This window comes from Anabas testudineus, chromosome 17 (genome assembly GCF_900324465.2).
Source record: "Anabas testudineus chromosome 17, fAnaTes1.2, whole genome shotgun sequence".
Classification (NCBI taxonomy): domain Eukaryota; kingdom Metazoa; phylum Chordata; class Actinopteri; order Anabantiformes; family Anabantidae; genus Anabas; species Anabas testudineus.
Genome location: NC_046626.1, coordinates 15,043,307 through 15,061,493, shown reverse-complemented (window position 1 = coordinate 15,061,493; position 18,187 = coordinate 15,043,307). Strand labels below are relative to the sequence as shown.

Genomic DNA, 18,187 nt, shown 5'->3' with positions numbered 1-18,187 from the left:
AGGCTCAGAGGGTGGATACCAGCAGACTTTTCTCTTGATCCTTGGAACATGTCAACACTGCAGGGAAGCTGTGGAGAATTATGTTGCACAATTGGATTTGAATTCTGCATCATGGTGTTTGGAGAGGCATGGGGTATTTTCAAGTTACATAAGAGGTGATATTATTTAATGGACAGTACTGGGAATGAGCTTGAGCCCCTGTGAACATAGCGCTGCTATAAATATTTTAGGAAGTATTAACTTTCCCTTCTCTTTGTTTCTGTCTTCTTCTCTCTGTGTCGCAATGTTTAAATTCTTTTCTCCTGTTTCAGACGTTTGGTGGACACAGAAGATGAGCTCAGTGACATCCAGTCAGAGTCGGTGCCCTCAGAGGTGCGGGACTGGCTGGCCTCCACTTTCACCAGACAGATGGGCTTGATGCTGCGACGTAACGAGGAGAAACCTCGCTTTCGCAGCATTGTCCATGCCGTTCAGGCTGGAATTTTTGTTGAGAGGTAAATTTGTGTTTTATGCACAAATATGTACTCAAAGATCTTGGATTTATATATATTGTCACCTGTATCTATCAAAGGCGATGGTGGTGGGGTGAGCTAAACATAAGCTGACTTAATGAGCAAACAGGGTGGTGAGATTACAAACTAAAACTCAGTGACAGTAGAGACTAACCTGCAATGTGTAAATTGTTGGTGAGATTATCAGTGATTGGTGATGCAGCATGTGCTTCTTGAATCTATTTGAACTTGTGTATATGAATGAAACCTACTCACAGCATCAGAAATGGGGAAAATTATTCAAGAGTTCCAAGCATTGCACCTTGGATTGAATTCTGGTTTGGTTCTTTAAATTTCAATCTATTGCAAATACGCGTGTATCCTCTGCACAGTGACTCACTCACCTGAGTCGACCATACATCATCGGAGGCTTGGCAAGCCTGGATAAGCACAATCATTCAGAGGGTTACAAACAGCTCCCTCTCCAAGGCTGTGCTTTATCACACACTAACAAGCAACGTGCATTCGTTCAAATCACTAAACCCTAAACATATAAACTGTAATCTTTTGTAATCTGTTTTACACAGGGCAGACTATGGAAAGAGGTTAGAAAAGAGGGGAAAATGAAATGAAAACAAAGTGATGAAGAACGTGTTGTTTCTGTGTTTTAGACAAAATATTCAACATAAATTTTGCATTTACCAGAACTATTGTAAGACATCGTCATTTTTAAATGACAGAATGTTTGTGTATAGTATTTGTATTCCAAAAAATGGACAACCTTCAAAATGATTCCAGTGACTCTGCTTAATCTCACGAGGAATTACATAGCTTGTTGTGTATTTTGTGATTAAATTAATCTATTCAATCCCTCATTTTCGACAAAGCTGTAAACCTTTTGCATGTTGCTGTTGCCATTTCAAAACTTAACCTTGTCAACAGAGCTTCAAGCTGAGTTGTGCTGATCTGAACATTTACCACTAGTCTTGGTGGGGAACCTTCCAGGCTGCGCTTTGGGGCACCGTGGTAACGTTTGGTGTTTACACTTAGCGGCATGCTTCATTTTATGTTTTTATCTCATTCAAACAGGATGTACCGACGTACCTCCAATATGGTGGGACTCAGCTATCCCCCCTCTGTCATATCTGTGCTGAAGGTATTAACATGTGCACACACGTCTGAGCAGAAGCACACAGATATGAAATATCTTAATTCACTAAATAACCTATTTATAAGAAAATCATTTGCACACATGCACACTATTACAATGTCTGACTAGGCATTCAGGGAGATGGCACATCCTTTTCACTTGTATACATACTATTTTGATCCCCCTCACTTTGTTGTAAAGGTGCAACCACAAATATCAAACAGAAAGTATCAGCTAGAATATCTATAAGGAAATTGAACATCATTTTAGTATATTTTGATTACTAGTAGTGCATAGGTTCATTATTATGGAAAGCCTATGCCCTTAAACTTGTAGTACTATGTATTTCAACAGGCTTTTATTTTGCAAGTTACTGTTTTCACTGGTGAAAATGAATATTTGGTTTGTTTGTTTTTCCTCCATCACAGAATGTTGACAAGTGGTCATTTGATGTGTTCGCTCTAAATGAGGCCAGTGGTGATCATGCACTGAAATTCATATTCTACGAGTTGCTCACACGATACGACCTCATTAGCCGTTTCAAGGTAAAGTCAGATAACATACCGTCACTGCTGTTCATTTGTTTAAGCCACTGATATAAGGAGAAACTAAAAATATCACCATGTCTAATTTAATTGAAGAGAGAACAGTTGCTGTATTTTCAAAATGGCAGGGGTTGGACATGCTTCATCTCATCTGATACTCATGAAGCTCATTTTCCTCAGTGTCTCATAACTGAGGACACTTAGCTTGAAGTGACAGCAACCGAGTCTAAATGACATGGGCGATGAAGCCAGTATGAAAATGTAATCGTATTCTGCAGCAGCTTAAATGATTCACAAACCACGATTTTATGACATCAATTTCAGATGCTGAGGGGGCCGTGCACGCATTTAAATTACATGCGTTCATGATTTAAATCACCAAACAGCTTGTTCAAGTTTCTAATTGTCTGCAGTCTTGTTAACTGTGCTGCTCTTTTGTCTGCTGCCAGATCCCAATTTCTGCAGTGGTGTCATTTGTGGAGGCCCTGGAAGTAGGATACAGCAAACATAAAAACCCCTACCATAACCTGATTCACGCTGCTGATGTCACACAGACTGTACATTACTTGCTACTCAAGACTGGCATGGTGGTGAGTAGTGCATGGACACATTAGATGAAGTGTCGATCTGCATCTACTGTCCACAGTACACAAAGTGAATGCACAAGCGAAAGTGCTAGTGCATGTCAAGCAAAATGTTTAAATAAGTAAAGTTTAAATAATAAATACATGCTCTTTTTTATTTTTTTTATTTGAAGTACAAAATACAAGTATTCCCCTAAGACAACTCTGTATTTTACACAGAATTTGATGTTAATGGTGTTAATGTACAAATTTAGTTTTATGGGATGTCACACTGTAGTTGTTTATTTATTATTCTTCAAATATCTCGAATCAGGCCTCATCATGCTGTATTGTATGATGCTTTGGTCCTTTTTCCATCTGGTCACCTAGCTTCCACTCATTCCCACTGGAATTACTTTTAGGCATTTCTGGTGCTGCATTCATTCATTCATTCAGCAAAAACAGTCTAGCCTCAGTACAGCTGAGTTCAAAGCCCCTTCCAGCCAACCAGGCAGCCACCCCCGCTCCCAGTGTTTTTATTTAATCACCTTAATAAGCTGGCAGCGACAGGTCGACATGTCAACATAGTGTGTTTCTTTGGGCAATGCCCTGTGGAGCAAACCACATTACTGCTGCGACCACGGGCTTCTGGGAGAGCTGGAGAACAGCATCTATCATTTTATCAACAATCAACTAATAATTCATAGAGCAGGCACATGAGGAAATATACTAAGGGATGGATGAGGCATCTTGCCCAGTTTCCCACCCCCACACCTTTCTAATGACTCCCTGGCTTCCTGAGCTAAATCCCTGTATACGTGAGAGCACTTATCAGAAAGAAAATGCTCCCTCACAGGTGTGAGGATGCTGCATATACTCAGAATGAACACAAATAAAAGCAGCTCGTGAAAAAAAAAAGTGTTTCTGTGATTTTCTCTTATGCAAATTATTTAAAAATTTGGGGGAAAAATGCTTGTTTGCTTTGCTTTGAGAGTTAGATGAGAAAATCGATCCCACTGTGATGTCTGTAAAATAATATGAATAATAATAAGTAAGCTATTTCCAGAAACTATTCATTTAGCTCTGTGTTGCTTCTTTCACTTCAACCTCTTTACACATTCCATCTTAAAAAAGTTTCAGTCTCAACTTGTGCCAGTACTGACTCATATTAAAATTAAAGAGCACACGACTTGTTATTTTATATTTGGTAACAGTGACAGACACTGTTTGAGAGGGAAAGAGGAAGGACTATTCAAGTGACAGTTTAAAATGTGATTCTCAATAGAGCCTGTCTTATCTAAAGTTTCCTTTTTGCTGTTCTGACCTTTCCTCCATTTCCTCCTTCTCATTTGTTTCCTTTCATCCTTGACGGTAATGTATTCCTCTTTCCCACCACTTCTCTGCATCCTTTATTTCTCCTCTACATCTTTATGACATGATGCACCATTCCCTGCATTCTGCCTTTTTCCATTCACCGGCTTCTCATTTCTCATCTCTAATTCCTGTCCGTTCTTTGCTCATGTGTTCATTACTTTCCTCCTTCATGTCAATGTCTGTATCTCTTCTATCTCGTTGCCTCGCCTCCTCAACACCCCTCTTTCCTTTCTATATGATCCTCTTACTATCTTCCTCCTCCTCCAACCTTCATTTGCTCCTTTCTCCTCACATCTCCTTCCATCTCTTTGCCTCTACCCCCGTCTCTCTTTCCTTTTGCCTCCAGCATTGGTTGACTGAGCTGGAGATCTTTGCCATGATCTTTGCAGCGGCGGTGCACGACTATGAGCACACGGGGACTACAAACAACTTCCACATTCAAACAAGGTAATGGATCACAAAATCAAAAATGCATGGCATTGACTCACCCGATCAATGCTTTCATTTACAGCAAGAGGGTTTTACATTCACACTGAGATTGCCTGCAGTGCAGTAATAACACTGGGGCGTGTCGAGAGTCCAGATGCACTAAAAACTCCATGCTGCCAAAAAGAAAACCAACCAAAAAAGTCAGCTTCTCAACCAGCTATAATCCTGATCTGGTTTTGGTTTACTAATTCTTACACACTTGAAGTGCAGCTTGAAAGTTGCCAGCCTGCACCAGCCACAGTGCAAAGATAAAACTCAAAGAGCAAAAGATTAGAGACATGGCCAGGCATCTCAAATCCTGATCACATGTATAAATAAGTTACATTGAATCTATTAAAGACCCAAATCAATTTTTGCTCTATAAGTTGTTTTTCCAACATAAACAGATGAGTCTACTTTGCTTTCTCTTTGACTGACAGGTCAGACACAGCTATCCTCTATAACGACCGCTCTGTGTTGGAGAGTCACCACGTCAGCGCAGCCTACCGCTTACTGCAGGAGGACGATGAGATGAACATCCTCTATAACCTCTCCAAGGATGACTGGAGGTCAGAGATACAGATAGTTAGACAGACGATAAGAGAAAGAGAGGCGGATAGATGGAAGAGAAAAGTGACAGCACAGGGAAATAATACTCTCATTTATTGTAATAGAAAACAGATAGATAGTAACCAAGCAGGTTGGTGCATAGATGATGTGTTCAATGTATACATGTGAACTTCTCCTGTTATTCAAGATCAACAACTGGGCTCGCTTGAATCAAAATAAGATAGGTTGGATTACCTTTAACTTTGAACTATGTGTGACTGTTTCATGTGATAATACATTGAAGAAGACAGCTACAATGCTATTTACTGCAGAATAAGATGGGACCTGTCAAAGCAAATTTTATAAATAGCTCTCAAAATCTGTGTTGGCTGCCTTCATTCACTTTAGCGACTTCCAAAATAAGTCAGCTTTTATTACCTGTGAGTTTGACAGATCATTATGCTGGACAGAACATGGCTCATGTTTTCCTCTTCTTTCTTTGCTTCCTTTTGTTTTCATCCAGAGAGCTTCGGGCTCTGGTGGTGGAGATGGTGCTGGCTACTGATATGTCCTGTCACTTCCAGCAGGTTAAGGCCATGAAGAACTTTTTACAACAGCCCGAGGGGTCAGTGGCCTCCTTTGTGTATGTCCCACAGTAATTTACATCTTCATTAACTCTGCCATCAACTGCTGTTTACTAACCACAACACAATTAACCCTTCTCTGAACACGGTGCTCACAGAGGAATGTAACAAATTCATTTTCTGTATCGAAAGTCAAACAAAAAGGGATGTCTGAAATTCTGTTGCTTGGATGTTGTTTACTTGGCATGAAAAATAAATAATTTGTTGCCAAAAGTACCAAATGTCATGCATTAAAAAGTGCTGGTACACAGGAAACTCTCTCTCTCAGGCACAAACACAGGTTAGTTTGTGTTTCTGTGCTGAAGGTCTGCAGCAGAGTTATTGTACAGGCACATGAGATTTATTTGCAAACTACAGTGAAAAATAGCCGGTGCCATAGATGTTGCTGGCTGTTTTTTGGGAATACTGCAGTTCTGCCACAGCTAAGATGGCCATGTCGATGTTATATTGCCTTTATTAGCGTTTCTGTTGCTACCGCTTGTGGTATTTAGTATGCATATAAGATGAGATGTCCTGAAACAGCATCCATACAGTATATATGTCCTCGCCCATTACAGACAGAAACTGAGTATTGACAAATCTCAAAGAAGGCTGGTTAATCTGAGTGAACTCAGGGGTTGCACACCAAAAGAGCTCTTTAAGCTTCTAAAGTCATTTTTATGATTAAACCTTTTTTTTTTTTTTGCAAATAACATTTTTCATTCAGGCTTCAAGTGTACTTGAATTGAAAAGTTTCAAGTGTGCTTCACTGGGGTCACTTCTGAGATGGGGAAATAAGTTGGTAAATAAATAAATAGAGAAATTCTTTGACTTTTGGCCTGGGTGAGACAGAAACAGATGTTGGGAATGCATAGATTTTCACATTGTTTAGATGATGGTCATGATTGTAAAAGTGCTCAGAAATGAGGGAATTAGCAACATCTATACCTTTGAATATACCTTAGACATAATCTGAAGTAATCACCGTGCTACCCACACACACACACACAAACACACACACACGTACATGAACACATAAATGAGAGATTGCAGTCTGCAGGAAGCTTTAATGCTGAATAGACTCTAATGTGAAGCAATTCAAACCAGTCTGCTCCAGGCCTGCTTAGAGTGCACTTCAAGATCCAATCTGCCACAAATGGAATAGGAGGGAATTCGGGCAAGTCTTTCTCACCTCTGTTTAACCTTGTGCTGTGTGTATGTGTGCGTGTGTTTTCATTTGTGTAACGGGTGCCCGTTCCTGCATCAGTCCATTAAACATGACATTTTGATATGGTCGTGAGGTGATATCTGATGGCATGAGATGATGCATCTTTACAGTGTTCCAGTGTAGAAAACGGACTCTAATATTTGTGTGTATGCACATGTTAATGGATGTATACACGGGATATACAGATCAGCCACAAAATTATTATTACTGGGTTAAGGTTAGATAAAGTTTATGGCCCGTGGCTATATTACTTCACTCTGTAATCTACAGGTACATGAGCCCAGCAACAAATGACATACAAAAATAGATTACACACTCTTGAAGCAGACAGAGTTACTTCATGGACAAGCCTCTGTAGTCACTTTTGCAGCTGTGCCACATAGTCTTTATTAAAAATTTCTTTCTCTCTTCTTTCTTCTTTCCCCTCATTGAAATTTTTTTTAAACCTTGTTGCTGATTAGTCTAAAATATCAGTTTCTCCATTATTGAATTTTAGGCATAGACTAGCGAATCAAAAACTAGCTGCTACAGAGCTAGGTATGGTTCACATCAGTATAAACAACCAGACCAAAGAAATAACATAAAAGCTCAGTACATGGAAGCATTTAGAACAACAACAGAACAAATTAATCGCTGACAGACATTTTTGATAACTTTGATAACTATCTGTTTTCTTTTTTTAGCATTGACAAACCCAAAGCCCTGTCCCTGCTGCTGCATACAGCAGACATCAGCCACCCGGCCAAAAGCTGGGACCTCCATCATCGTTGGACCACCTCTCTGTTAGAGGAGTTCTTCAGACAGGTGAGTGGCTACACCTGAAAGGTCAAAGAGAGGTTGGCTGGTTTGGTGTATGCGTTACTGGTTTGGGGACGTGAGATTAAAGTGCATATAGCGAGAACATAGCATGCTTTACAGCTGAGCACATACCCATGCCAGACGTAGACTACGGTACATATGTTTATTGTATAATACAAGGTTTAGACATAAACTTCAGAAAAACATGGTGTTATCAGTGTTTTTTCATTATTATTTTCATTTTTCTTTGTCATATATTTATTTAGAATATAATAAAACTATACTTTTTCTATAAATTGGACTTGAGGGATATAAACAGTAAGATGTTAGTTAGTTGTAGGCTACACCTGCTTGTTTCTGTGTTTACATTTGGCAAACCAGCAGCCACCAAGTGCCTTTGGTGTTTAGGATTGCATTGTTTCCTCCTTGGATTTCAACAAAAGCAATTTATTCTTCCAGTTCCATCTCATGTAAGTCACACAGTTTAGCACTTTCACACAGCGGCAGTCTAACTCCAAAAATAAAACAACAATGATACTAGTAAATGATTATTCTCACAAATCTACCCCCCAAAGCATTTTGCATCATCATCACTCAATCATACTTGTAAATGTAATTGTTAACACTCTTCACATTGTCATTTTTAAAAATGATAATATGACAAGCACCAAGGAAGATTAAATTGTAGAACATTGCCCCTTTGATAAAACAATCCATACATAGTAAATTGCGTATTTATTAATGTCAACAATAAGATCAGACGTTTAACTGGTGCCACATTGCTTTCATCTCTTCCATTATTAATCCACATTGTTCTCATTATCAGTGCTATTGTTATTGCAGCTGCCTTCACAAGGCCTTTGTCTCTCGTGATATGAATTACCATTAAAAAGCTTCTCCAAAGAACATTGCCTCCTGACTCCACATCTCATTTGTTTGTGACAAATCAAAAGAGAAAATAAAACCCAGAAGCACTTAAGCGAGGGCCAAACAAATCCAAAGCCTGTTGACAGAAGTGTAGTGGTGTTGGTGGTGGTGTGCACATGTGCTACAAGTGTGTGTATGCTTGTAAGGTGGGAAACATTTTTCTAGAAACAAATTCTGCCAGTGATTTGACATCCTTTTTTTTTCATATTTACAGGGGGACAAAGAAGCAGAGCTTGGGCTGCCGTTCTCTCCTCTTTGTGATCGAAAGTCCACAATGGTAGCACAGTCCCAGATTGGTGAGTAGTTCCACCCTCACTACTCTGTACAGCGCCTGATTAATGACTGTCTTTCTTGGTATACAAGTTCTGGTCCAGTGTCACTTTATTTGACTAAAGTGTCATTTTCTTTTGTAAAATATTCATAAAGCACCTCAGGACATAGATTTATGCTATTTGAATAATGGTGTTATAAAGATGTTGTATAATTAAGTGAGTAATTAGTTTTACTAAGGCCAATAATCCAGTTTCCTGGACTTGACTTGCACCAACACTCTTACATTTGCTAATTTATTTTTAATCAATAGTCAAGTCTACAATCATATTTAAAAAAAGATAAATACATTAAAACTGTTCTATTCATGTACCTGAAAACCCTGGAGAAGAAGAGGCCGGACAGTTTTAGCCCTCAGTAGTGAGTCCTACCGAGCCAAAATGAAACCTTGAAAAGTTGATATGGACAAAATAACATTTTGAGATGGGAGACAATCCCAAGGTTAAACTGTATTCATGTGAACATCAGTTAAATGAAGGACAAAAACTAACGTTAGTCCTTGATTTGACTGACAACATATACATGTGTAGTTTCTTATTTATTGACACGTTGATATCTTGTCACCAGGGTTCATAGACTTTATTGTGGTGCCCACCTTCACTGTGCTGACAGACATGATGGAACGTATTGTAACGCCCCTCATCGACGAGGCCTCACATTCAGGTTTTGCCGGGTTTCGACGTTCAAGGTGGGATGCAGCACTTAGATCTTTTTATTGGAAAAACATTTGGCTGTGGTAAACTTGGCTTGTTGCAGTGTTTTTTTGCATTAATTTATAATAAAATGTGATCTGATCTTCATCTAAGTCAAGAGTATTAAATGTAATGTGCTTAAAATAAAAAAAAAGAATGAAATTCCAAAAGGAATAGAAAATTTACAGTTTTCTACTCTCTCACACCTTTCTGAGTAACTACATGCCCAATAATCCTGATTAAGCCTTAACAGCTCCTCTGCTATAAGACCATATCAAATTGAGGTATTGAGAACAGCAGATGAGTCTCCCATTAGTAATCCATTTCTGCATGTGGAAATGTCTCCACCCTCCATCAGACACAGCCACACACCTTGAAATTGACATTTTAGAGACGCTAGTCAAGTTCACCTCACCATCTCTGGTCAAGGCTGGGCCTCAGTGCTAGACTGGCAGATACAGTACAATAGCCTGTTGAGATACAGAGGAAGTGATTTTTGTCTCCACAGGCTTAATTAATTGGCTCATTACTTTTCTCGCCACATACTGAATCAGGTATGTGCAAGCCGAATAAGAAAATACATTCCTGTAGCTCCTGTGTCACTAATATTTAAACCACCCAGAAAAACATCATTTTAAAACTTTGTTCCCATCATTTGCTTCAACGTTGTGTCTTGTAAAATGATCTTAATATAAAACAGTACCTGGGGAGTCTGGCTCTGCATCTTCCATTGCACCTGCACATCAATATCAACCTCATTCTCCTCAACAGCAGTCATTAGCATCACACAGTTTGCCTCCAGTCGAAGCTAACCGAGTGGAAATCTCAGATAGTGTTGCCACTTGTGCAGTCTCCCCCTCTTTGTACACACCTGGGTGCTTATGACTTTCCTTGGACCATTTCTTCACAGCATTTAGAGAAGCTTTCAATCACCTGTAAGCATGTCTGCTAACTCTGTCGGCCTCTTTTTATACGCCTGTATTTCTGAATTGCAAAGCGTATTTTTTTATTCAAAAGGTGTGATGGCAGTTGTTGGTCTACCATTTTGGTCCAGACTTGTTTCACACTTCTTAAACTGTTGTTTGACTTGTCATGAAATACAGGCATTCCTGGTACTCATAGCCTCTAGCATGGATTATCTGTTTAGGTATTATAAACACAAGATATCTAGCCCAGTCTGAGATAACATATTTTTTTTTAACTTTGGAAAGACGCCTCCAGAACAGTTTCTAAAAATATTTCTTCAAATATGTAGAATTGGAATTAATACACAGTGCAGACAACTAACAATGGTTTTTTTTTTTTTTGATAGTAGAAAAATCTCTCTTCAGAGAGTAAGCTATACATTTTATGTCTGTGTTGAAAGTTAGTAGTCAATACTACTGTTTATGTAGCACCATCACCATATGAAAAATATAATGTGCCCAATACTTTGGTTTGTTGGCAGATACCTGCAACACTAATGATGCATGCATCAGTCTATGTTATACAGTATTATCAACATTAACAGGTTAAACTAAGAATGTGTACATGATAATTACATGATGATGATTATATATATATATATATATTATATATATACCTGCTAGACATAAACATGTTTACATTGTCTCTGTGTGGACTCTTATACTTGTTTAACTCTTAACTTACTTACTTATTTTGTTCTGTCCAGTCTGAACAGTATTAGCTCAGATGAAGCCAAGAGGCAAAATGCGAAGAGCATGGGCTCCGACAGCAGCTCATCTGTCCAAAGCTCCTTGCTGACAGTCGACATGAAGAACTTCAAGGCGTTGTGGAATGAAGAGGTTTATCAGAACAGAGAGAGGTGGAAAGCGCAGGCGGCTAAAGGTACAGTACATCTATAAAACCTTTCAACTGATAAAGTGGCGGTGATTTGGGGACTCAGGAAACCGCAAAGCCGTGGAAAAACTGATGTGTCCACACAGATCATGAGATCCACCAAAATGCAGAAAATTGGCTGCAATGCTCTTAGCTTACTCAGCCGGGGATTTTGACAGCCCTGTATTAGTGTGGGATTTTGTGGGATACACAGTGAACTTTGTCGGATTTATAAAGTGAAATATCACTAGTGTTGATCAGTAGAAACTGTTTTTATTTATTTTTTGTTTAATGTTTCATCAATTAGTTTGATACTACTTTTTAATAAGAGCTTAGTGTAGTGGCGATCTTACCACTACACTATCCAGTAATTTATAACATACAGTATATTAATGGATTATATGGAGATAGTAGTGGTTATGCAGTGGTAATGATGAAGATAGTGGAGCATTTAGCAGCATTCAGAGCAAAATTTCTTAAATAACATTTTTGTGTTGGTGGAGACCAAAAATAGAGATAAAAGTAACACTTACGTTAACTGCAATGACAACAGTGTAACTCCAAATGAATGAATGACAATGTTGCTTCATATAATGTTGGATGTTTTTATGTCATTAGCTGTCTGTTAACATACAGATTTCAATTGTGAACTATGAGCAGTTGCCAAAAAGGTTTGACACAATGATCTTATGATATATATATACTGTGGCAAGAAAAAGTATGTGAACCTTTTGGAATGTTGTTATTTTCTGCATTAATTTGTCATAAAAAGGTGAAGCAATGTTCTTTTTAGTAAGCAGAGGCTTCCTTTGTGGTGTCCTGCCATAGACACCCTGCCAGTTTAATGTCCTACCCACATTAGACACATGAACACAGATGTTAGCCAGTTCCAATGATGCCTTCAAATCTTTGGCTAGGCATGGCTAATATAAATATATTGTTTTTGTGTGGAGCAAACTCAAAAAGTTTTTTTTTTTTTTTGTCAGTCAAAGTAGATGTAGTCCACACCTCCAAAGTAATTGTCTTATATACTACTTATATACTTACATACTTTTTCTACTACTTTCGCACTGTGATGGTTTTATGGTTGTTGTGAATAGACATGATAGATCTGATTTTTTTTAATCTTTTATTATTCTAGGCACATTGTATTTGTAAATAATCTTGACTTAGATGAAGTTCAGATCACATTTGATGACAAATTAATGCAGAAAATCATGAAATTCCAAAAAGGTTCACATACTGACAGTCACATACTGTCACTGACAGATCTGCCTCATAACAAGTCTGAAACACAATAGACTGTGAATGAACCTCTCAACCTTTATTGACTTAAAGTAATACATTCTTTCATGCCCTCACTCTCCATGTAACCTCAGAGGCGGAGGAGAGAGCTAAAAAGGAAGCCGAGGAACAAGCCCAGCAGCAAGAGGTGATGGAGCCCCAGGAGGTCCAAACACAATCAGAGCAGCCTGAACCGAAGGAGAACAAATTAGAGGGGGAGGCACCTGAGTCAGCAGAGGTCAGCAGGCCACCGGATGGTAATACAGGAGAAACAGAGCAGGGAGTGCAGGCCGGGAGCACCACACACAAGAGTCCTCCACTGCAGAATGGTACACCCCTTTAACTGTGTAATCCCATATTATGGCCTGTTTCTAACAGGTATGACATAAACATGCCACAACAAGTGCTTTAATGCAATCCTTGTATGATATATCTTTATTTACAAAATGTTTAGTTAGAGAAGAATTATCTATTATCAATGGATATTGCTGACACAAAATTTATTTATTCCCATATTTGACACAGAAAAACTTCCTATTTGTTAAACTACAAACAGCAAATGACACTTTTGCCTTAAAAATAAAAACCCAAATATAAACATAAACACAGTTTTGTTGTTGATAAATTAATGATTCAGTCTTTGCACATCTGTTTAAAATATGTTGATGTCGTGAATAAAAAGTACAGTTTATATTTTAAATCATTGCAGAATTAAGAACATTCAATCAAAACGTCAACATAATTTAATGCAGTAGCATCTAGTTTAACCACTGGTTTGCATAATAATATCCTGTTCATTTCCAGTATCACATAGCATTGTACCAACATTTCCCCAAAAATGTAGCTGAATTTCTGTAGTTTTGTTGGAAACTTTGACTTGAAGACTGAAACCTATAATAACTTGAGTTCTATGGGTTAGTAAGGTCATAAAAACTAAATGACATTTTAAAAAAGAGAAAGATGATTTCAGCATTTCCCATTGGACAGAGTGCATGTTTGCTACCACAAATGTATATGAGTCAATAAAACACAACTACTCTGGCTTTTAGGAGAGTTGTCTGAAGGGGCCGAATCTCCCGAGGGTGAAGAAAACAAGAACAAAGGAGTCGATGGTGAGTTTATTCAGGCAGACGGACAGTTTGAGTCCTGCACGTTCATGAACATCACAACTGTACAGAGTGCATGGGTTACTGCCACTTAGTTTTCCCCTTCATGTGGACTAGAAACACTTGTATTTACCTAAACAGAAATTATAATACATGGTCCTTGAAAGAAATTATACCAATGTGAACAGCTTGTTTATGTGTGTATTTCGTAAATATAATAACATTTTTGTTTCCCCAAAGCAGAGGGAGCAATGGAATAAGCAAGCTGTGGAGAATCACAGCCCCACTGTGCTTTTAAACCCAAAAGGAGAACTTACTGCTGTTAGTTGGAATGTGTCGCCCTCTACAGGACACTGAGAAACTGACACCTTCACTTCCTTTTAGTCTTCTGCATTTTTACTTTTCCCATTATTTATATTCTCACGCTCTTATATGCAGAGCTTGTGGCTCTACCCATGTGCATTATCCTCCCGTCCTGCTTATTGACGAAGACACTACAGAAGATTTAATGACCTTAAGATGAGGAGGGGATGAAGAGGAGCCTTTTTAAACACTGACAGTGAAAATGTTGCTTTTCTTGTTTGTTTGCCAATTTTTTTGCTTTAGTCAGCCACACACACGTATCTATCGCACAAGTCCTTCTGTTTACCACTGTTTTATTTTTCTCTGCAAGTTCACATTTGTTAGAGTTTGGCACTACAAAGTCTGATTAGAAGTTGATTTAGGAACTTTAGATTTTTCAGTAATTTGTGGTCCATGCAAATGAATACAGAAGGTTTTGTGGGAAATGTAGAATAAGTAAACATTACATGGGACTTTTATAACTGCTACACAGTATGTACAGCTTCAATTCCCACTGCTATTTTACTAGCAAGTACTCTTTAAGCAAACCCACTCTCTGTAGGAAACCTGTGCTTTTCGAGCTCCTGTTGGGAGTTGGGAGTCAACAACAACAAAAAAAAACAGTTTCTTTCACCAATCGTACATGTTAAAATGTTTACTTTTTAATGCTTTCCTCAGACTTTTTGCAGTGCTAAATCGTTTGTGTTCCTTGAAGCCGGGCTTTTGTTTTTGTGTGCGTTTGTCCACCTCACTGTATGTAGTGAAAGTTTGTATGCGTGTGGATCTGAGGGGGTGATTCTACAACCCACAACCCACCAACACATATTTTTTAGATATAATGTAAGATGTTATAGTGAAAAATGCAAACGTTTGCATTTCGAACATATCACATACAGACAAATGCATTTAAGGTTTTGTAATATATATATATATATATGTTGAAACCTTTTTGTTTTGTTGTTTGTTACGTCCTACATGAACCATGCTCCATATGTGTCTAATATCCTCACAATATGTCATTTCTTCGTCAAAAGACTTCTTCTTGATGCCTTTTATGTGTATTTAAGCTGTAGCAAACAACAACACTGTCGTAAGATTAAATGTTTTTTTTTTGTTTGTTTGTTTTTTTTTTACATTTATGTTACAGCAGCTTCACCTTCTAGGTTGTTGGTGTAATGTTTAACCAGTGTGTTTACAGCGTGCCCGTACACCTTCTGTGATGCATCCAAGGCTTCGAGTCCAAACTGTATCTGCTTCTTGGTTGTTTGCCAGGTTTTTAAGGCTTGTAATGTTGTGTATAGAAGATGCAAATATTGCTTACTGTGCATATGTAACATATTGAACCCATGCAATGCTGGTTCAGCTTTTACTGTACACTTAATATGTATAACTGGGAAAAAAGAAAATAAGCATTTTGGCAGTATTTGCATAATGATATATATGTTTTCCCTAAAACTGTGCACTTTTACTTTGTTTTTCCTTATTCTTTTGGTATAGAAATTATAAAATAATTTGTGCCAAGATCAGGTTCTTGGTATGTTTTAGGTCTATTTTAAGTATACTGGACATGTGTGCGCTGCTACATAGTCTAATATGTATTGTATTGTATATATGAGGTTCCAAAAAGGGTATATAGGTATAATATAAATTAGATTTTTTTTTAAGCATCTTTGCTTTAATACACATCCCCCATTTTTATATTACAGGAACATTAGTACCATGCTGGAAATTAAGGTAGTTTATCACATTATGTAATCACACTACTTTCTACCTAAAAATGCAGCCAGTGGTTCGTCAAGCCAGCTGACTGAATGTGTGCCTATATATGTACTTTACATTTCATACTTTTCACCTGTAGGAAAACACATTTTGTGAATTTCTGCTGACACGTAGAATCAAGCAAGCCTGTTTAAATCTTCCTTCAATATTACACACTAAAGACTTATATTTTAGACACTGTTGGAAATGTGTAAAGTCAGCGGTTTGATGTTGCAGAACTACAGTATAGTATTTGTCAGGGTATATTTTATGGTATATTTTGCTCTTTTTCATTTAAAAAAATCTATTTTCTAGCTGTTTTTGTGCCGTATAATGTATGTTCTTATTTGTTTACCTGTACTGTTCACTCCCTCTTGTTTGACTCAGAGGACCAATTGTCCATTTTGTCTCTCCTCTATGCGTCTGTTCAATACGTTTTCTTCCACCAGCTTTGAAGTCAGAAAATTTCAAGTGGCTCAAACTATACGTAACTGTAAATTTAACAATTAAATCAAATTAGATTTATAAATAGAACAAAAGCAAAACGTATTGCGTCCACAGAATATCCTACCTGACTTGCAGAATATATTTTCTGTACCAACCGACCAACACATGTACAGTCTTGTAGTTTGCTCTATCTTCACTTACTACTGTGATAGTTTACTGTAAGAATATTTAACAGCTATTTGTACCGACCATAATCAGAAACATAGCTGTATCTATGACATGTAAAGACTTCTCAACATGGTGTTTTGTAACGGTTGCTGTTGAACACATTATTTGTTGTTCGTTTCATGCTTTGTTTCCTTGTTTAGTCTGAATCACTCTGTAATGACCGATCTCAAACCTGTTCTAGTGTCTGAGGTTAGACTATAAAGCATGTGTGTGCGTGTGTGTGTGCGTGTTTGTGTGCGTGTTTGCGCATGTGTGTGTGTGTGTGTGAAACTGCTGAAAAACACTTAATGTGCATTTCTGATCTCCTCACTGTGACCTGCTCTTCTGATGGGTGTGATGTGTGTGTGTGTGTGTGTGTGTGTGTGTGTGTGTGTGTGTGTGTGTGTGTGTGTGTGTGTGGCAGACAAGCGACAGAGAGAGAAAGTGAAACAAACAGTGATGCAGTGGTCTGTATAAATATGGAGAAACTATTTTCACCAACAAAATGTATAAAAAAAAAAAAAAAGGCAGATAAGCATGTTCCCATTTTAAAGATCCAATTCTTACATGTTATGTTTACCTGCGGTATATAAAACAGTTAAAGTAAACATATAATGACATTCAATTTATGCATAGGTTAATGTTATTTTAGCCTATAGGGTTGATGAAACCATTAAAAAAACAATGAGGTGGACACATTTGCTAGCTTTAGATTTACTCTCCACTACATCCCTGAGTAGAGTGTATGGGTGTATGTGTGTGTGTGTGCGTGTGTGTGTGTGTGTGTGTGTGTATGTGTATGCATGTATGTGCATGCGTGTGCGTTACTATCCCATGCCGGCCAGGCGGCCGTGTGTGCCACCATGCTCTGTGACTGCACAGTTGTATCAATAAATCTGGACTCAAAGGGCTCAGATCATGTCTGCCTGTCTTCATTTGTACAACACCACAGTTAATTATATTGTGTTGAAGGACCACTCCACCAATTTGACACACAACTATCAATGTACTCTCATGGGGAGCACTACTGAATCAGTGAAAAAGGTAGAATAGTCATTTTATAAATAACCAGATAATGAGTCAACACATTTGTAAGGGATTACCTGCACAGGTGGGGGTGGTCTGACAGAAAGAGGAAAGTGAATTGCAGTTTGGGAATTGGAAGACAACAACAAAGATCATGTACAGTATTGATTTTTTAGTCTATAAAAGCCGGAATATACTAAATAACAACATCAATGCTGTGAGACAACAGTGCTAACCTCTACTTCACTATGCTGCCTCAGATTTTTCCAAAATATTTCATTAACTTTTGTTGCAGTTTGCATTTTTGCTTGATTAAATTAGTTAAATGATTCAGTTTTTGTGATTAATCTAAAAACATTATTATTTTCAAACTATTGGGTGCAGTGTTAGTATTATAGTAATAACAATAATAACATAAAACCCCCTGCTGTTATTTATTC

At 37.9% G+C, this 18,187-nt stretch overlaps 1 protein-coding gene across 3 annotated transcripts in view; it reads left to right on the top strand.

Annotated features, from left to right (window-relative positions):
- The window catches only part of pde1cb (phosphodiesterase 1C, calmodulin-dependent b), a 47,427-nt gene extending 29,796 nt beyond the window's left edge, over positions 1-17,631 (top strand). Inside the window, exons 4-17 of one of the 3 annotated variants that reach the window (XM_026373964.1) lie at positions 312-494; positions 1,581-1,647; positions 2,070-2,186; positions 2,636-2,776; positions 4,470-4,570; positions 5,032-5,160; positions 5,664-5,765; positions 7,675-7,795; positions 8,931-9,012; positions 9,614-9,734; positions 11,411-11,586; positions 12,957-13,190; positions 13,911-13,973; positions 14,208-17,631. In XM_026373964.1, the coding sequence (XP_026229749.1) occupies positions 312-494; positions 1,581-1,647; positions 2,070-2,186; positions 2,636-2,776; positions 4,470-4,570; positions 5,032-5,160; positions 5,664-5,765; positions 7,675-7,795; positions 8,931-9,012; positions 9,614-9,734; positions 11,411-11,586; positions 12,957-13,190; positions 13,911-13,973; positions 14,208-14,227 (1,657 nt within the window). In that variant the 3' untranslated portion in view covers positions 14,228-17,631. Of the gene's footprint in view, positions 1-311; positions 495-1,580; positions 1,648-2,069; positions 2,187-2,635; positions 2,777-4,469; positions 4,571-5,031; positions 5,161-5,663; positions 5,784-7,674; positions 7,796-8,930; positions 9,013-9,613; positions 9,735-11,410; positions 11,587-12,956; positions 13,191-13,910; positions 13,974-14,207 lie in introns of all 3 variants that reach the window. The other 2 variants (XM_026373963.1, XM_026373962.1) reach the window with 2 other exon arrangements.
- Positions 17,632-18,187: the final 556 nt, after the last annotated feature.